We start from the raw sequence: 21,541 nt of genomic DNA, 5'->3' as shown, positions 1-21,541 counted from the left end.
CAGTTCCCTGAATGTTAATAGAATGTTATTTAAAGGTTAGCATGATGTTCCTGAAACATTCTGTCATGTTTGGAACCATCCTCAAACCAGATTCGACTGGTTTAAAATGACTATTGAACTCATCAGTGATCTTGACTTGTGGCTTCACTTTTTATTTCACATTTTTTCTCTCATTTGAAATGTCACATGATTTAAAGGGCACCTATTATGGAATTTAGAAATTTACCTTTCATGTAGTGTGTAACATAGATCTAAGTCAACAAAAACATCCTGCAAAGTTTGAAATATGAAAGTGCACCGTATATAAAGTTATTGTCTTTCAAAAGTAAGAGTCGACTCTGAGTCATTTTTATGAATCGTTAGAAGACCGAAGCTTTTTCTCTGACTAGATGACGTCAACTTGTCAAGTTATTTGAATACGATACGCCCACTTATTGCGCTCCAAGACGCCAGTGAAAACATCATGGCGACGAGACACTAGCTGTGTCCCAATGTGAAGGCTGCATCCTTCGAAGGACTGAAGACTTCAAGGATGCAGCCTATGCGTCCTCGAAGGACGCACCATGTAGCCTTCATAGGATTTCCTAATTGCGCAACCAGGTGTTTCTGATCACCGCTCCTCAACGGTGCGAGAGGACAGCTGCCATCCTGATCATTCATTTGATATAGCCTTGTTTTGGAAAATTCAGCATTTCTTATTATCATTCGTTTCCAAACTGTTTAATCATATGTTTCTGTGAGGTTTTCTAGCAGCTGAGGAGGGACAGGGAAGCGAGAGGCAATTTAGGTCGTAGATGAAGGCCTTTGGGTGTCTCAGGGACAAAGAACAGTGTGACCTGCACCAGGGGGGTAGAAACCAGTCCGAACTAGCTGAAGATAGGGGGTATCTTTCTGGAAATTTACAAGAAACCTGGGAGGAGGAGTTCTTTTGCCAAGAAACTGTATAAGATCTGTATGTTTTATTATGTCTGTTAGGTATTCTATTTCAAAGCTGGGTGGCTGCGGCTTTTGTGAATGGAAACCTCATTGAAATAAACCTTTTCTCTTTATTACAGTTTTGTCTCTTGAATGTTTCTTACACCTCTGATGCTGTTTGATACTAACTTCTCAAAATTGCCATTACAACTTGGTGTCAGAGTGGGGTCCTGTGCGGATCTTCTTCTCCTGGTCCTGAAGAACGGATTTTGACGGAAGTGTACAATCCCGGCGGCATCAGGCAGCCGTCTCATACCCCGACTGTTTGAGATAGTGACTCAACAGGTTAAGGGAGAGAGAGCCAATTCCGGCGTTCAGAACCAGGGGAGGAACTCCCACCAGGATCAGAAAGAATCCGCGGCAATTACAGAAAAGAGAAAGCATCTCTGGGTAAGAAACGGCAGAACTGTTTTATTGATGTTAAGTGTGATTTGATAATTGTGTGTGAACGTGAACCATGGTGGCTGAGTTTTTCCTTTTGGTACGGGCGAGAGGTGATTTAGGGAATCACAATTTTTGAGGGAGAAACTGATCTGACAGATTCAGACCGGTTTCTGCCACACTTAGCTCGTTAGTGGACAGGGGTACCACTGGTGATTCAGATAATCACAGGTGCTGGTTAATTAGTTTTGCTCGAAGTCTCTGTAACCCGAAGAAGTCTTGCAAGAGTGGACGGAAGAGCCACGCCGGATTGATTAGGTGAATAGAAGATTTTGAGTAAAACATAATTACAAAAGCACAGCATATTTGCTGAAACCCGACCGATTTTGGGTGAAATAAGATCGGGTCTGTTGAAGACGTTTGACAGATACTGCAAGACACGTGTCGAAAGTGAAATCCAGAAGGGAAATTCAGCCAAAAATGGGGTCATCTAACAGTAAATTAGATAATTTTTATACACCAATTTTCTGTCAAATGAGAAATAATTATGGTGGTAAATGTATGGTTGACATACAGAAACTGATCAAATTTCACGATTTTCCCGAAGCGGGGACCTTGAGTAAAATAAGACTAAATATAGTAAAAGAGTCAGTAGAAAAGAACGAGGGAAAACAGAGTAGCTGCTGTGTGTGTGTTAAACATGAGTGCAAAGAATGTGAACCGACTATAATGTGTTGGGTAGAAGAGGCTGACAGGCGAGAACGAGAGCAAATACAAAAAGAATTGGCATGTAATGTTGAGAATGTTGTGTGTGTAAAAACAGTTCCACTGGAACAGAATGCTACTAATGAACCGAATGTATGTGCTTTTCCACATGTGACTGAGGTGGCAACGGCTCTGCCGCCTGCCTACAATACAGCTCACTACCCAGTAGCAGAGATACCGGCCCTCAGGCTGGACCTCGATCTGGACCGCTTTCCACCAGCCCCGAGAACAGCCCAAGAAGCACGACTTGCAGAAGCACGAGCACAAATTGAACTGGTAGAGGCAGCCCAAAGAGCAGCGCAGGCAGAGACAGATGCAAGAGAAGCGCGAGAGGGGGCAGAGGCCGCAGAGCGAGTGGCACACAGACTAACAGCGCAGTTTCATGCACAGTTACACGGGCGTTTGAGTGCAATGCTGCGGCACGCTACTCACGCTGAAGAGGACAGAAAGGAGAAGAAAAAACCCCTCACAATGGTGGTTATGCAACAACGACGACCTAAACAACCCAACAAACCTGCATCTTCCCGTTCAAACCCTGCTAACCGAAGAGGACAGAGAAGAGCTGCTGGAGGAAAATGGAGCTGTTATGTTTGTGCCACAAATGCCCACTCGCTCCGAGACTGTACAAAATATAGAGTGTGCAAGAAGATGGACACTGGAGCAGCGCGTGTCCCACCATGAAGTCGGATTGAACCGAGGGGGCTGGAGAGCGGGACGGAAAGAGTCCGGTTCTGGCCAATCTCTGGCTACAGCAAAGGGAAGTGAAAATATTTTTACTAACACACACACACACGACGCACACACAAACACATACACTGATTTTCTTTCTGCTACCTGCAATGAAAAAACTGCTTGCAAATCTTTTTGTGTGTCTGATGAAACTTTGAGCAAAGCAATGACTGATACTTTGAGCAGTGTTGTGAATGACGAATGTATGAGATTGTACAAAAGTACAGAGTTTCCTGAAATGCCAATTTACCCGTTATTAGTCAAGGGGGTAATTATTGAATTTTTGGTCGATTCTGGTATCAGTCTGTCCACGTTACGACCATGTGATTTACCATGTTTTCTACGGGAAAGTGTAAATTAAATTTGTCCCTCTGTGCTGATTCTTATGGAATTAGCATTGAGGAGGCACCACAAATTACTTGTTCTAAATTTGAGCCGAAGTGGGCTTGTGTCTGGCAGGTAACAGATATTGATTGGGCAGAAAAGATTTTGAAATTGGCAAAAGATCGTACAGACCCAGTCAATACAGAGTTTATGACAAATGACAAAATGCATTGTACATCACATGTCGTAACAGAGCGAGATTCAGACTTTGAAAAGATGTGGTTTAATTCTGTGAAGAATGAAAGTGTGAAATTTGACCAGATTTTCTGGACAGAAAGTGTGTGTGCGCATTGGCTGCAGTGTTGACAGAAAGTCAGAAAGCTTGTTATCTAAATGACAGAGAACACTGCCTGCCACTTATCTGTCTCCAAGGCCATAAGCCAGCAGTGGAGAGATGTGGGCCTTTTTGTGAGAGAGTGTGTATCGGCCACAGACTGGGTGAGAGTTGACACACACACAGCAGAGAGTCAGAGTATGGGGGCATTTAAATCAAAATGTGACTTTGAGGTTGGGGGTTCAGAGAAATGTGACTGCTATTGGGAAAATGTGACAGGACAGGGAGAGGGGGATATTTCTGCCTCAGAAATTGATATTTCTTTGGCACAAATATCACCAAACTTGTGTGAAAAAAAACAAATATGATGTGGGGCTGATAAAAGGTTGTGAGCCAGTTGTAATCACACCAAAATCTGATTTCAGACCATGTAAGGCACAATATCCACTGAAACGTGAAGCAATAGAGGGTATAAAACCAGTGTTTGATGCTCTGTTGAAAGAGGGTGTAATTAGGCCTTGTGATGGTTCACAAGTTAGAACCGAAATTAACCGTACTCCTTTCTTATGTTGATGACCTTTTGATCTGTTCAGAAGGTGAGTCTATTTGCAGGGCTGACACTGTGACTCTCCTGAAGCATCTTGAAAGGGAGGGGCACCAGGTCAGCCTTTCAAAGCTGCAGTTTGTGAAACAGGAAGTGACATTCCTGGGCCATGTTATCAAACAAAACAGCAAAACATTGTCACAGAAAAGGGTGCAGGGCATAAAAGAGGCCCCAAAGCCTGTAACAAAAAACAGTTGCTGTCATTTTTGGGGATGTGTGCTTACTGTCGTACATTCATTCCCAATTATGCCATTTTAGAACAGCCTTTACGAGCCCTGACAACAGGGAAAGGGTTGAAGTCATGTGACAGACTTGTTTGGACAAGTGAAGCTGAGACAGCATTTGATAACATGAAAGCACAATGAGATATCTCGATTGTTAGGCCTTCTGGTTGTAGACCATCCATTGTTTAGATGGTTGATGAAAAGCATGACCTTATGACTTCTGTTCTCCTGTAGACGCATGGTGACCGATGAGACACGTAGCCTATTTTCAACAAAACTCGACCCCGTGGCAGCGGGATTGCCACACTGTCTCCGGGCGGTGGTGGTAGCTGAACTGGCCCTCAATGGCCTCAAGAGAGTTTGTAGGCTATGCTGATCTGACTTTAGGGGTCTCACATTTGGTGTCTTTGATTTTGCAGGAGCAGAGAACGTCACATTTGTCTACAGCTCGATTGAGGTATCATAAAATTTTGTTTGACATGCCAAATGTCACTGTTAAAAGGTGTGCACACCGCGTCCAGATTTGTTGGACGTTCCGCTTGATAATTGTGACAATGTCCTTTTTGTGGATGGATCTGCGTCGAAGAATCCACAAACAGGACAGAATAACGTAGGTTATGCGGTGACGACTGAATTTGAAACTGTAAAATCTGGCAAATTACCATGTCATTACTCTGCACAGGCAGCTGAATTAGTTGCTTTGACTGAAGCATGTAAACTGATGACTGACAAGTGTGTAACGATTTACACAGACTCGCGTTATGCTTTTGGGGTCACGCATGACTTTGGTGCTCTGTGGAAGCACAGAAAATTTTTAAGTCAGACGGACGACCAATACTGAACGCTACGTTAGTATCTGACCTTTTGGAGGCCATTATGCTGCCAGACAAGATTGTGATTTGTAAATGCGCAGCGCATATTAATGATAAAAGTTTCGTATCAACAGGCAACGCCAGAGCTGATATGGCTGCGAAGGCAATGGCAACAAACCCAAACTGAAGCTGATACCATTGGCGCCACTTGCGTACAACGTGACAATAACCTTAACAATGACATTTCTCCTTGTTTACAGAGCATGCAGTCTTTTTCCACAGGAGCTGAGAAAAACAAATGGAAGACGGCAGGCTGCAGCCTTGTTGATGGTGTATGGAGATCTGTTGGTGGACAGCCATGTCTGCCCAGCCATTTTTTCTTACATTAGGCTAAATTAATGCATTGGTGGGACCATGCATTAAAAGAGGGGATGATTATGCAAATGAGAGAATTGTGGTTTACCAAAGGTTTCACAATATATGCTGAGAATTTTTGCAAAAGATGTGTGATTTGCACCGCATATAACATTGCACGGGGCGTTAAAACACCACTGGCAAGTCAGCCAGCCCCAGACGGGCCATTTGAATATTTAATGATTGATTTCATTGAACTAACCCCGTGTGGAAAACAGAAATATTGTTTGGTAGTTGTGGATATGTGGTCACGATGGAACACACTGTGCCTAACACGCTGCCAGCGGGGGCGCTGTTGAGCGTGAAAACCAGACGGTAAAGAACAAATTGGCAAAATGCTGTGAAGAAACAGGACTCTCGTGGGTGAACGCACTCCCCACTGTGTTAATGTACATGAGAATGAAAAAGAGAGTCAAAAACAAATTTGAGCCCATTTGAAATCCTCTTTGGTAGACCACCATTCATGGGTATAACGGGGGAAAGAAGGAGGCTTCCATCAACAGATGTGTGTGAGAATGAAATGTTGAATTACTGCAAAGAGATGTCGTGTTTGTGATCTAACAGTTCTGTGCAGGTGAAAGAAATACCAGGGGCAAAGTAGCAGAGACGTTCCTGCACAAAACCAGACCGGGTGATTACGTGGGTGAATGCCAATCACTGCAGGAGAGTTCCACCCATATCAGGAGAGCAACAGGAGGAGGAACCCCGACGACAAACAACAACAACAACGGCGAAACCTATCGTGCTGCCAGGGCCACCCGAGATCGAACGGGCCTCTGGAGAGGAGCTGGCCTGGATGAGAGACGAGGGGACAAGCAAAGGTCAGACTGAGACAATTGAAAACTGGGTGGTCAGACTGCAGAAGTAAAACCAACCACGAAGAAATCAACTTTAAGTGTCCATTCGATAAACCGTATCAAAGTTCACCGGCGGCAGTTTGGGTTTGTGGTAATATCATATCACCGTTTGCAAAAAGGACTGGTCAGGGTGCTGTTATCAAGCTTTAATGAATGTGGGAACTTCTGTGTATCTGCCAAACAAGGTGGTTGAAGTTAAAAAAAGAAAATGTTTAGTGAAAACCCCTTAGAATATGTTGAATGATTTTCTGTGCAGTTTATGAAAATTAATGTGCTGCTGATGATAATGATGAAGATTATGATTTGGCTGTCGTGATTGAATCCACACTGGTGGACTGTAAAAGAATACAGAGAACTGCTTATCAGTGGCTCTGTTTACATTCCTGATTGGGACACACTGCTTCAAGGGTGTGCAGTAAGTTGGAGCTGTTTGCAAGCTCAATGATCAAACTATAGGCAAAGAGAGTGTTTTAATTATGGTCAGCAGGGCCATTTAGCCTGTAATTGTTAATGGACACTCAGAAAAGAAAGTGATAACGTGAAAGTGACGTGTATTAATGTGGGTTTTTGAAAGTAGAACAGTATTTAAATGACGATATTAAAGTTTTCGTCTGAGAAAGAACTAGGAATGTGAACGCAGTGCTAAAGTAAGTGAAAAGAACGTGCAAGTAAATAAGGGTTAAAAGAAGGTTGAAAGATTTAAGTCTTAAGGGAATCCTTTTGAAGGAAAGAGCTAGTGAATTGATGAATACAGGTTGATGTAAAATTACAGATGACTCCAACAAATGAGTTGCAAAATATTTTAAAAGTACCGGTAACTAAAAGGATGAAAATATGAGAATGAAATGCTTTGATAAGGTTTTAGATGATATAGAATGTATTAGAATGTATCACAAGCTCTGAGAGGGCAGCCTCAAAAGTTAGTGTGAATCCTAATTGCAGATTGATAAACTCCTAGGAAAATACATTGAAGTAATTGAGAACTTGACAACTAAAATTGAGATGAAATGTGATCAAGTAAGTAGAAGCAGTATTACTGGATTAATAGTTGATAAATGTAAAATATGTAGAAAGGCATCTGATTAAACAAACAGCTTGTTAATGTTTTGAACGTGGAGGAATAGTTGACCATGAAAGAACTAGGAGCTGATGTTTTGCTTTCAAAAGATAAGCTTGTGATTGGCTGAGACAGTTTGCTTATCGGAATCTGGTGTGTGCTGTGGCTGAGACGTCCAGAGCGACAGAGACACGATCTGAGAGGAAATTTGTAATGTCTAAATTCCCTGATGTGGGCAAAAGACAAATGTAAATTATGGTTGTTTAAAAAAAATAGATGTAAATTCTGGCAAAGATGCCTTACTGCTGGGCTAGAGTTAAAAGTTTAAGTGGTAGATAAAGTTTGATTTTAGAAGTTTATGAGAGTACAGTGTGCCAGTCCTAAATGCCTGAGAGTCTCTCTCATTCAATGTCCGCTAAAAGCTGTTAACTGAGCCTGTGCGATTTAGGGATTGAGAGATGAGTAATATGATGTTTAGGTTTTTTGTGAAACAGCAGAGATAAGTGGGACTGAGAAAATATAGATAACATTAAGTTGAATCTGTAGACTAACCACTTGATAGAGGAATACTGTTTCAACACAGTTTTAATGAAATTGATGACATGTAGTACAAAATCTTATACTTTTGTGAAGAGTCCTGAAACAAACAGTGAAAAGAGGAGAGCAAACGCTGTAAGCAGCTGTGCTCTGAAGCTTTGACTTCAAAGAAATGTGGAGTTGTAAAATGTTGGGGGTGTCATGTTGTTTTAACATTCCTGATTACAGTGACAACATAACCAATATCATCGAGAACATGAGGAAAGCGGTAAAAGAGCCGCCTAAAGCTACTGGTAGTGAGTGGGTGGGGTGGCTGATGTCTGCATGGTCAGGGTGGTTTTTCAGAATAATTCAAACTGTCTTGCCAATTGTGGGTATGGGATTACTGATTCTGTTTTGTTTCCCATGCATTATGAAGTGCCTTTCCAGCTTAGTGCAGAGATTGATCAGGGCAGGGACGGTTAGCACGCCAGTCCAAGCAGTGAAACTGACTCTGTACCCAATAACTGATGGAGAGCAATGTGATGATTATGACAGCGATGACGTGTATACAGACATGAGTTAAATGTGTTTTCTTTCTTTTTGTTTGCCTTCCTGGGACCAGGAAAGGGATTTACTAAACTTTGATTGTTTAGGGTTTGATGTCAATGATTGACTGTTCTATTCACTGTTTTTATTATTATTATTGTTTTCATTATTTTTATTTCTTTTTCCATTGTAAGAATGATGATATGTTTAGAAGGTTAAAAACAGCGGTCATCCGTGTTACGAGGTGACGTACAAGTGGAAGGGTTTGAAATGAGGGATTTTTATGTATACTATTTCTTTGCATTTTTTTTTATGAATTGATATGTTTTTTCCATACTAATGTGATCTATACTATTTCTTGTTTATACTGGGGTGACTGAGGGTCCGATCTAAGTGTCGGGGATGCAATAACAGTGCTTATTCATCTAGCCCGGTTTCAGAATAAACCTTTACTTGCTTGCTATAACATAGAGGGCCTATCCTGAAAAAAAACAGCCTAAGCTTTTTTCATTCTAAATTTTAATGAAGGTTCAAGTAAAGTATCAGGTATATAAAAGTCAGACATGAAGAGTATAACTGTGATGTAAAGACTTGAATCAATTCTGTTCTTGAAATGTAATGATGTAATGATTTTAAGAAAATTAGAAGACAAGGGTAAATTTTCCTTTTAATACGTTTATCAGAGAATGATAAAGAGGAGGAATTGTTTTGGAAAATTCAGCATTTCTTATTATCATTCGTTTCCAAACTGTTTAATCATATGTTTCTGTGAGGTTTTCTAGCAGCTGAGGAGGGACAGGGAAGCGAGAGGCAATTTAGGTCGTAGATGAAGGCCTTTGGGTGTCTCAGGGACAAAGAACAGTGTGACCTGCACCAGGGGGGTAGAAACCAGTCCGAACTAGCTGAAGATAGGGGGTATCTTTCTGGAAATTTACAAGAAACCTGGGAGGAGGAGTTCTTTTGCCAAGAAACTGTATAAGATCTGTATGTTTTATTATGTCTGTTAGGTATTCTATTTCAAAGCTGGGTGGCTGCGGCTTTTGTGAATGGAAACCTCATTGAAATAAACCTTTTCTCTTTATTACAGTTTTGTCTCTTGAATGTTTCTTACACCTCTGATGCTGTTTGATACTAACTTCTCAAAATTGCCATTACAAGCCTAATTGAGTAAACAGCTATGGAGCCAGAATTGGCTACTGTCATTTTTATGTTTTATATTTTACTGGAGGACATGGTGAGGATGTTTCAGCCCTGGCGCTGCCAGGTCATGTATTTTCGGTTTAGCCCTGTTTGAAAATAAAACCCAATTGAATATAAAAAAAAGTCCAGTATTTCTCGCGCTCGTGATCGGCAGCTGTCACGGTTGCCAGGCGACAAGAACAATCCTCCGTAGGCTAGACCGGCCCGAGCACTTCAGATGAGCCCTTTGATATGGGACATATCAAACTTATATGAGACTTTAATTTTCAAACTGATATGGGACTTTAATTTTCGGAACTGCATATTTCATTAAATATTCAAGTACAAATGTGAAGTAACCTACTGAAGTACCTTTTTTCCCCTCACATATGATTTTACATTAAACTACACAAAAGTATATAATGTAACAACCTTGAAAATATTCAGAAGTAAAATGCATGTCATAATATAAATACAAACTATAATAAAAACCCTGACAAGGAGTTTTTTCCCCTGCAGAATACATACCTCTAGTTTTACTCTTGATACTAAAAACTTGTTATTAAAAGTACTTTTTTCAGAAATTACTCTTTTTGAAAGTCTAATTATTATTCTAATAAATTCTAATAAAAGTCTACATCATTTTTTTCTTATTTTATGTACTGTAAATGTTTGTTGATTTTGATATGTTTAACGTATGTTGTTAATAGTTGGAAAAAGTACTTTAATGTAGCCCATGGAACAAATGATTTTCATTTACCAATTTTATTTGAAAAAAAAAGGTATAGGCCTACAAGAGTTTGTTTCAAGTAGAAATTATGTCCAGAACAATTCATTCTCTTTTATTTACACATTTAAAGTTGCATAAAAAAATGTACAGATTTTCTTTCCTTTTAAAAAATAATGAAAAAAGTTAAAGAATATGTAGAAAAAAAAAAAGAATTCAATAATTTTCTCAAGAAGAGAAAACAGCCTGTCCATCCTCTCCCTGCTCTCTTCGCCTCTGCCTTGGTGCTGGTGCTGGTGCTGCTGGTGCTGGCTCCTGCAGTGGCACCCACTGCTGAACTGGGCCATGAGGACAAACCAGGGCCGAGTTTCAGCAGTGGGTTTCCCACTCACACCCTCACCTGTCCCAGGACACTTGCAATCCTAAGGGCAGAGCAAATTAACCATGGCTTGTTAACAACAACAGCACAATACATTTCAGCAAAGACGTGTTTTTTTTTTCTCCTGAATTGCTCTAAAAAAGCTTAACACAGGGGTGCAATCTTAAGTGCATTGTTAACACTGCAAAATATGACACATCAAGACATGCATACAAAATACTTAATAAATCATATTTCTATATACTCAAATTTGGTTAAAACCACATAGCTTGCATGACAGCACTACAAAAACACATAAAAGTGAAACCCCATTGCCTTATCAACTGCTTTTCTTATTGTTGTGGGCTTACTTCTTTAGCATATTTCTTTTAGCCTAATACACAAGTGAGATAGACTAGTGCAAATATTACAAATAGGTCGTTAAACTAATATTAGCACAAGTTTTGCCTCAAACTACCTGACAAATGAAGCCACGCAATAGTGACGAAGGAGTTAAGATGAAGTTTATAATAAACTTTAACTCGGTTTCGCTAGCCATTTAAATAAATGAAAACATAATACTTACATTTAAATGTGAATTTGCTGTCCACCACCGATCTCTAGTCTCGACCGCCTTTAAAAATAAATAAATAAATGCTGTCGTCAACGGCGCGCAATGACTTATGGGGTAGAATAGGGTAAGATAGGCCGCTAAGTGTTCATTTATGTATCCTTCCTTTCACGGGGAAACGAAGGACGCATTTGGCGTCGCTTTTGAATCAGGGTAGCCTTCGTCGCGTCGCAATGACGCAACCGGCCTTCAAATACGGACTTCGGAGGATGCAGAACTGAATTGGGACAGCCTTCATCGAGCCGCGTGACGCAATCGGCCTTCAAATGCGACCTTCCAAGGATGCAGCCTTTGAATTGGGACGTCCTTCGTCGCGCCGCTGTGACGCAATCGGCCTTCAAATGCGGCCAATCGTCCTTCAAATACGGCCTTCGGAGGATGCAGCCTTCACATTGGGACACAGCTGCTGTGTTCTGAAGTGCGACTCAAAAGCAAACTTTTTTCATCTGCCCAAGGAGGAGCAGTTGAAGACTAAGTGGCTACAATTTATATATACAACTATACCACAGAAGTATAGTCCGAGCCTTGTTCTTTGTTCGCGCCATTTTGAAGACGATTGCTTTACCAACTTAAATGCAATCAAACTTGGATTCGCGAGCCGGCTGATATTGAAGGAAGGTTCAGTTCGAAGTATATTTGCATCAGCTTCCTCCTCCGTATCACAACCTGTAAGTGTTATTACTAATTGTTGCTTTTATGTTATATGTAGCATGCTTAATATTTATTTTGTTTGTTGTGTAAGCACCGTTTAGCTTCTCTTCAATGACAATATTGAGATATGTGAAGTGTTTGTCGTTGTTTTCGGAGTTGTCTTAAAGAATAGAGTAATACCCACTGATCTATATAATGACATTCTATATAGATCAGTGGTAATACCTCGTAGTAACGTAACTGCATTTTTTTTTTTTTTTTTTTTTGAAACGTTATGTTTATGCATCGGGCTAACGCAAACAAAGACTGATTGTGCTTTTACAGTATGAACTCTGGGCTATGCTCGGTAACATAACATTAAATTCCTTATCTTATTTTTAATTTTTTACTACAAACTATAAAGCAGTGGACTATAATCATTATTATAACACAATTTAATTGATAAAAGCATCATTGTACTCCGTGTTAAACAATAAGTATTATCTCTGTAAACACTGCTAACATTTTACTTGTATACACACATTGGATACAATATGTGCACCAATGTTTTAATAAACTTGTTGTTTTTGTCATTTTTACGTAAGTGATGTGTTTTTATTCCTTTTTATGCACCAACATTTCGTTAACAAATAAATTATTTGCTTTTATTCTTTCAGAGTACATCATATCAGAGCAGTCAAAGTAGAGTTTTACAATCTGATGTGGCTTGTCAGACTGACTGTCCACAAACTGTTTCTGTGATGACGCAAACAGATGAATTTCAGAAAAAATCTGTTGGAACCCAATTGTCCTCTAGTACAATGAAAAACGTTCACATTCGGAGTACAGGTATACATTTCATAAATGTTTTTTTTTTTTTTTTTTTTGAATTTAATATAACTTTTTAAATGTCTTATTTTTTTTAACATTTGTCAACAATTGTATGTTATTTTTAAGGTTCACAGGCTACGGTTGCTTGTGTGACTGTTGGCACAACAACCACATCAACCACCTATGATATACCATTAGCATCAACACCAGTAAAGTCTGGTTTCAGACCACCAAAAATACCTCATCTGCTGTTGGAAGAAGAGGGGGGAGAGGAGGAGGAAGAGTCAGACATACAAATTACAACAGAACCTCATGATTCAACTTTTAACCCCGCTGATGATGACACAACAATTTCACAAAAATCTGAAATGTCGTAAGTAATACACATCTATAAGTTCACTTTGTCATTATACATGTTTGGTTTTTTGTTTTTACTTACACATATTTACTTATTTATTAGGTTTGGGCAAAGCTCCACATGTGCAGACACAAAATACATTGTGTTTGAAACATGTTTGCGTGAGTTGTTCTCCACGTGTCCAATTTGCAATTCACAATCTGATATGAAGCTACAACGAATGGGCACTTATGTTGCAATCAGGCAGCTTTGCCCAAAGTGTTTGTACAACCGGAAATGGCAGAGCCAGCCCATAGTTGGAAGTACACCAATGGGCAACCTCCTGTTATCAGCTGCTACATATTTTACTGGGGGATCATTCATCCAACTACAAAAGGTAGGCATGTAATCAATAATACAAGAAAAAAATATAAATGTATATATTTTTTTTGTAAAATTACAATTGTTAATATTATTTATAAATGTATGTTATGATTTTTTCACAATCATAGATTTGCAAGGCCATGGAATTAAAAATTCACCAGTACGACACATTCAGGAGACATTGCAGGAGTTTTTTGGAGCCAGCAATTGTACACAAGTGGAGAAGTGAACAGCGAAAAATTATACAGCAGTTACAAGAGGGAGGAAAAATTGCAGTATCTGGAGATATGCGTGCAGATTCCCCAGGTAAGCCATACGTTTTTCATAAATTAATAGTTAATTATTTTGTTAATTGATTTTTTATGTGTGAACATTATATCATTACATGTTTAAACATAATTATGTTAACATTTATTTGTTTTATGTAGGACATTCTGCCAAATATGGCAGCTATACGCTTATGGACATGCATAGCAATACTATTGTTGACCTCCAGCTTGTTCAGGTGTGCAACCTTTTTACAATAGAGTACATGATTGACTATTAAAATTAAATGAAATAATTATTTGTATTAAAAATGTATGTTATGATGCTTACTTAGAGCAATGAGGTTGGTGGTAGCTACCACATGGAGAAGGAAGGCCTAAAGAGATGTCTGGACCTGCTGGAGTCAAACGATTTAGAAGTGGATTACATTGTCACTGACCGTCATCCACAGATCCAGAAGTATCTCAGGGAGCGTGACATAACCCAGTTCTATGATGTGTGGCACTTTGAGAAAGGTTAGTGTTTGACTTTCTAACCATATAGTTATTTTACTATTGATGTGGTAAATTATTTGTATGTGTTTTTCTTTTAACTTATCGTTCAATTTCTGTATATCAGGTTTGTCTAAGAAAGTAGACAAACTGGCAAAAAACAAGGACTGTGGATTGCTGAGGAAGTGGCAGCGTAGCATCAGAAATCATGTTTACTGGTGCGCCACTTCCTCGACATCAGGACCAGAGAAGGTGGCTGGCTAAGTGGACTTCACTGGTCAACCACCTCCAGAATGTGCACACACATGACAATCCTATCTTTCCCAAGTGTGCACATCCACTCACAGCATCAAATGACCCAAAGAAATGGTTTCAACAAGGTAATTCTTAAAAATAAGTTTGTCTCTGTTACATTTTATGAATAATATTTTTTTATATTACATATGCAAAAATATTTATTACTGAAAAAAATTGGAGGTACTTTTTCATTATTATTATTATTTGGGTATTACTGACACTCTTTTCTAATAATGCAGGGTCGATGTCTATCCACAAAATTGAAAAAATACTTTGCAACAAGAGGGTGCTCAAAGATGTGGAGAAGCTCAGTCACAGTTTCCAGACATCTTCCTTGAAGGCTTTCCACAGCCTAATTCTACGTTTTGCACCTACAAATGTAGTGTTCCCTTTCATTGGAATGTTGTGCAGGTAATAGGACTATTAACAAAAAAAATAAAAAACATATTGTAAAGGAGCAGGCCTTTACGGTCTTTTTTTGTTTAACGGTTATTGCAGACTGTATCTTGCTGCGCTTCATCACAACGAAAACGCCAACAGAGAACAAGCCACAACATCGGCAGGACAGGGGGTGTACAGAATGGTGTTCCCGAAATCAAAAAAAGGGCAATGCATAGCACGGCCATTAAAGACAGAGTCAACATATAGTAAGTAATAAAACATTTTTATTACAACCAACAAGTAAACAAACAAATTATAATATATAATAAGTAATGCAAATAATATTCTATTTTTATTACAACCAACAAGTAAAAAAATAAATTGTAATATATTTTATGTAAGAAGTAATAAAAAAATAAATTCTTACAGATTATGTTGATGAGCTACTGAAGCTTGTCTTTGATGAAGTTGTCATGGACCCCTCTCCATTTGTTGATGAACTGAAGTCAATCCCCATACCAAAGCCACTTAGTGCAGAGTATGACAGACCATCAAAGGATGAAGCAATTGCCCGCCGTGTTTCCAGATTCAGTCAAGAGGGGGTCGAAAGCCAGTATACTGACCAGCCGGATCTGGAAACGCCTGGCGTATCCGGGTTACAACGCAGCTTGGAATGACAACACGGACACTTCGACCCAAGTAGCCCCAGCACCAGCTGACAAAGCTGCGGTATGCAACATGGCGGAACTGTCTAAAAATTAAAGACAAAACTTTGTCCTTATGACCAAATAAAACGTGTACAGAATTTTATTTTGTAATAAATTTTTTTTGGAGAAACAAATCTTATTCAAATGTCGTCATTTACGTGTTCAAGTTATGCAATAAAAAATGTGTTATGATATTATATATATTTGATTATTTGTAGGGTTATCAAACTACACTTACTCCTCTGTGGTTCTACGCCTTATATGGCCATAGTCACATCTATAGATGTTGTAGATGTTTTGCAGTGTATAGGGATTTAGACAGTTAGGTTCAAAGCCTGGATGGTGCACCATGCATGTTGGTGGGACTGGAAGCTGGTTTATTCTTTTTACAACCTAAAGTGAAAAAAGATCCGTCACCACAGAACAAGTAAAAGTGTGTGTGCTGTGTGTATATATATATATATATATATATATCATATTTTCACTTCACGTTATTATTGTTATTTTAATCTATTACATGTAATTTTTTTTATTAAGCATTACATGTACTAGTGTCAAAGGCACAACAAGTATTGCATAAAAATAGATCAACACTACCTGTCGTACTTCCCTGCAGCAAAGATTTTCAGCCTCGCTTGGCATTTTGATACAGTTCCCACACATGCACCTAAAAAAATTGCCAATTAATTTGTCTGTTACTCACGTTATGACAGCAAAATTAATCCGATTACAGCACGTCACTTATCAGACATTATTACTCCGATTATGCATGTTCCATGGACCTGAAGTGCCATAAACTACTGTACACTGACACTTACCATTGGGAAAGGTCCTGCTCCAGTCGTGTTTGTGATTGGGTTTCTGGTTCATCGGCATCTCTGGACGTTTCCTCTTCGGACTGGCTCGAATTGATAAGGCAAAATTGCTGCCATGTCTGTTCGTATACAATTTTCAACACTTGACAAGCCATAATCCATTAATGGTAATGGGCGTTCCGTTTCCGACAATCTCTGCACAGAGTATACCAATCACAACTGACTGGGTCATCTGACCAATCACCGCAGATTAGCGTCGCGCAAAGGAGGGGTTTGGAAAAATGAGTCGTTGAACGAATCATTTGGGAGTCGGTGAGCAAATCAGGTAAAAATAAATGCATTTTATACGACAACAAAAGTGTTTTTTGTCATTGCATGCATGTACAACTGTTGTTGGGGACTCCCAAAACAACATTAGGAACATTTTACATGTCATAATAGGTGCCCTTTAATGTTTCTTTTAGACCTGATGGATGAACCAGAGAGAAATCTTACACATGAGATCAATTCAGAAAGAGCTTCATGGATAAAGGAAACCTTAAAGGAATAGTTCACTTTAAAATGAAAATTCTGTCATCATATAATCACCCTCATGTTGTTTCAAACCTGTATGAATTTCTTTCTTCTGCTGAACAGAAAGGAAGATATTTAGAAGAATGTCAGTAACCAGATAGTTTCTGGTCTCATTGACTTCCATAGCAGGAAAAAAATATACTTTGGAAGTCAATGGGACCCAGAAACTGTCTGGTTACTGACATTCTTCTAAATATCTTCCTTTCTGTTCAGCAGAAGAAAGAAATTCATACAGGTTTGAAACAACATGAGGGTGAGTATATGATGACAGAATTTTCATTTTAAAGTGAACTATTCCTTTAAGAGACACATGACGTTACAGTTTTTCTCGATTGATTGAAGAAACACATTTCTTGAAACTATGCCTCATATTCTCAAAACTGTAAACACAAATCCATAACGTCTCACCCAGTTCCCCAAACATCCTATTTTCAGGTCAAAATGAAGCTCTACACTCAAAACCATTCACTCTTGCTGAAAAACCAAACTTTGCCCTCACACTGGACACACAAGCCCTCAAAATCACACACACTACAACATAAACCGCTTTCTGACCAAGTACTGTAGTTACAGGAACTTAGTTCTAGGAACTGTCCACTTCTAAACAGTTCTAAGAACTACTCTCCCTCAAACTCGGTTTTGCTGTTTGCGTTCGCACTGGCCAACTGGCCATACTGTAGGAACTGGGAGGAGGGGTAAGGGAGTGACGCAACCACGGCGACTTTTATTTTGACGGCGCGACGGACCTTTATTTTGGCGGCGCTGAGAACGCCAGAGCAAACAATGCTCGCATTCTCTGTGTTTATTAGTTAGTGATTTGTCTAACAGTGCTGTTTAACATGTTATTAGATAGAACTGTTATAGAAAGTAGACAGTATATGAAAAAAGGTTATTAGCCTATGCCGTGTGATTGATGTCCAGTGTTGCTAGCTGGGCAGATGAACATAATCATGTTTTGGCTTGGTCCCCTCAAAATTGCGTTGGATTTTCTCTTCAGCATAAAGGTTTAGAGACCCATCTTTCACTGTTTTCCATGTTTGTATAGTTAGGTTATGGAGTAAATATATAGGCTATAATCTGTGTGTTTACATTCTAGCTAAAAATGGCGGGTGCTGGTGTTCCACGTGCGTTCGGTCAATCAGCGTACACTAACGTCACGGGTAGTTCCTATAGTGCTGGTTTAGACCCTACTCTGAAGTAGGACCTAAATTAGTTCCTCCAAATGGAGTTCCTAGAACTAAAATCGTTCCTAGTTCCTGCAGTGCGAACACGCCGACAATAGTTCTAGGAACTGTGAAAAGGGTCCTCCGGCTATAGTCTTAAACACTGCTGCAATAAATTGTAAACGCAAATGCGTTGTTTGTGTTTGGAGCTCCATCGATTTGATTCTTAATCCGTGATTTTTCTCTTTAAACTCACTTACAACGAACATTTTCTACTTTTCCTCACTGAGAAGCACTGCTGCTCAAATCTCACAGTTACAACGCGGACTGTTGAGCAGACGCGTCTCAAGCCGATTTGTGACCCAACACCGGTTTTCACCTGTGGGTCACGGTTGAGCGCGTCTTCTCTACACTCACTTACAAATGAACATTTTCTCCCCTATCATGCATCTACATTACACCTGTACCACTAAAAAGATGGATTATATCCAAGACTCCAGTCATAAATTAGTATTACAGTTTTTCTCAATTGTTTACACACAAATACTGGTACTTGAGACACAATGACCACAACATGTAACTCATTCACCAACCCCCTGAACCAATTCTGCTAAACTACAAGCACAATTCCTGTTTTACACTCAAATTGCAGTTCTAAAACACACCTTTTTCAAAACACCACACACAATTCTCTGCTTTTGGCACAATTTTCATGCAGAAAATCTCTTGTTTTCACAAGAAACACACTGCCATTCAAATATGCACACTGACTCTTCACATGGGCAAACACCCGTCACACAGTTTTACAATTAGCAATCAGAGCTTTAGCATAAAAGGGCAACAGGTGAGCGCTTCAATGGAGCAATGGATGCCAACATTGGAATTTACTGTAACTGTATACAGTCAATTCTTCTGTTGTTTTGTATGTAGACCATGTACACTGTGTACAATGTTTTTGTGGGAAAAATAAAATATATTTGTTACGGTGTATTTGTGTGTTCTGAGTATAAAAACAATATTCTCAAATATTTTACAACACACTTATGTACAGTGAGGAAAATAAGTATTTGAACACCCTGCTATTTTGCAAGTTCTCCCACTTAGAAATCATGGAGGGGTCTGAAATTGTCATCGTAGGTGCATGTCCACTGTGAGAGACATAATCTAATCTAAAAAAAAAAAAAATCCAGAAATCACAATGCATGATTTTTTAACTATTTATTTGTATGATACAGCTGCAAATAAGTATTTGAACACCTGAGAAAATCAATGTTAATATTTGGTACAGTAGCCTTTGTTTGCAATTACAGAGGTCAAATGTTTCCTGTAGTTTTTCACCAGGTTTGCACACACTGCAGGAGGGATTTTGGCCCACTCCTCCACACAGATCTTCTCTAGATCAGTCAGGTTTCTGGGCTGTCGCTGAGAAACACGGAGTTTGAGCTCCCTCCAAAGATTCTCTATTGGGTTTAGGTCTGGAGACTGGCTAGGCCACGCCAGAACCTTGATATGCTTCTTACAGAGCCACTCCTTGGTTATCCTGGCTGTGTGTTTCGGGTCATTGTCACGTTGGAAGACCCAGCCTCGACCCATCTTCAATGCTCTAACTGAGGGAAGGAGGTTGTTCCCCAAAATCTCGCAATACATGGCCCCGATCATCCTCTCCTTAATACAGTGCAGTCGCCCTGTCCCATGTGCAGAAAAACACCCCCAAAGCATGATGCTACCACCCCCATGCTTCACAGTAGGGATGGTGTTCTTGGGATGGTACTCATCATTCTTCTTCCTCCAAACACGTTTAGAGGAATTATGACCAAAAAGTTCTATTTTGGTCTCATCTGACCACATGACTTTCTCCCATGACTCCTCTGGATCATCCAAATGGTCATTGGCAAACTTAAGACGGGCCTTGACATGTGCTGGTTTAAGCAGGGGAACCTTCCGTGCCATGCATGATTTCAAACCATGACGTCTTAGTGTATTACCAACAGTAACCTTGGAAACGGTGGTCCCAGCTCTTTTCAATCGAGAAAAACTGTAAGACCGAAATAATCATTTGGTTTAAGCCAGGTTTCAGTAAGGCAAAGTACATCGATGCTATTATCTGTGACTATTTCATTTACAATAACTGCCTTAGGTGTGAGTGATCTAATGTTTATAAGACCTATCTTTAGAAATTGTTTTTGTTCACTAATAGCGAGATTTTCTGTTTTACAGTTTTTGCCCGTTGCTTGAACACTATAGACCCATGCTTAGACTAAAGTAACACAACTTGAAGCTTTTGTTACCATACCTCCAACACATGTACCCATACCTTAAACAAAAGCGCTGCTTTGCACTCTAGTTGCAATTCTGCAACACACTCTATTTCCTACATACGACACTTCGTTCAAAAATGAAATCTCAGGGTGCCATTTGGAAAACACATGTATCCAAAATACAAAACACATCGGGTAATTGCAACCACTCAAATACACACCTGAAGGCACTTACTTGCAAAACTGAACACCAATCAGCCAGCTACAAAAAGGAGGAGGACGAGGACAACGACGAGGTCAAGGTCGAAGAGGCCATGCACGGACCCCTATTTCTGATGATATAAGAGCAACTTTGGTGGACCATATCATCAACCATGGCCTGACTATGAGGGAAGCTGGGCAGAGAGTCCACCCACATCTAAGCCGCTTCACAGTGGCATCTGTAATAAGAACATTCCGACTAGAAAACAGGTATGTCTTCACCTCTCTACCTTCTACTCTACTCAGATGGTATTTACAGCACTGTACTACAGTATATCACATTACCATATCACGTGTACAGGGTATTGCAGGGTGCTAATGCTCCTTTTGCTGCCAAAGTGGTAGTTTTTGTGAAACATACCATGATTCAGGGGTGTCGGACTGGGGGTAAATCCAGTACTGATTACCAGGGCCCCAAGGGGAGAGAGGGCCCATGAAAAGTCTGGAATATATTTTACAGTTTTTCTGAATTGCTAAAACACTAAACCCCATTCTCTGAACCAAATTCTCAATAGTCTAAACCAATTTGTCGAATAAATCACTCTTTCTGTAAAACATTAAACAAGGTCAGGTAGTTACAACACTGTTTGCAAATCTCATTCACTTTTTTTTTCAAAACTCTAAACACAGCACTGTAATGCACTTATGTTTCAAAATGCTAAACACAGGTAGGCGAAAGTAAAGCACAACTGCAACACAGTGGTCTTCGT

At 39.6% G+C, this 21,541-nt stretch overlaps 1 protein-coding gene and 1 long non-coding RNA gene across 3 annotated transcripts; one reads left to right on the top strand and one right to left on the bottom strand.

Annotated features, from left to right (window-relative positions):
- Nucleotides 1–283: 283 nt before the first annotated feature.
- On the top strand, nt 284–15,981 carry LOC311290601 (uncharacterized protein). 2 transcript variants are annotated; one of them, XM_084409190.1, is made up of 12 exons: nt 284–483; nt 11,840–12,104; nt 12,744–12,915; nt 13,096–13,270; nt 13,358–13,631; nt 13,747–13,924; nt 14,047–14,123; nt 14,220–14,400; nt 14,504–14,756; nt 14,913–15,084; nt 15,172–15,320; nt 15,484–15,981. In XM_084409190.1, exons 3-9 carry the CDS (start codon nt 12,828–12,830, stop codon nt 14,638–14,640), a joined length of 1,110 nt encoding a protein of 369 aa, XP_084265316.1. In that variant the 5' UTR covers nt 284–483; nt 11,840–12,104; nt 12,744–12,827; the 3' UTR covers nt 14,641–14,756; nt 14,913–15,084; nt 15,172–15,320; nt 15,484–15,981. The 2 variants fall into 2 exon arrangements, with proteins under 2 accessions (XP_084265316.1, XP_084265315.1); XM_084409189.1 differs by having other exon boundaries at nt 13,024–13,270.
- LOC311290614 lies at nt 15,697–17,137 on the bottom strand. Its single transcript, XR_014627418.1, has 3 exons — nt 16,359–17,137; nt 16,000–16,154; nt 15,697–15,805 (listed from the first exon to the last, which is right to left on the bottom strand). It is a non-coding gene; the product is annotated as an uncharacterized lncRNA (long non-coding RNA).
- Nucleotides 17,138–21,541: the final 4,404 nt, after the last annotated feature.

Source organism: Rutilus rutilus (genome assembly GCF_951802725.1).
Source record: "Rutilus rutilus genome assembly, chromosome: 1".
Lineage (NCBI taxonomy): Eukaryota > Metazoa > Chordata > Actinopteri > Cypriniformes > Leuciscidae > Rutilus > Rutilus rutilus.
Note: the sequence above shows the minus strand (reverse complement) of the source record. Positions and strands in the feature narration are given on the sequence as shown.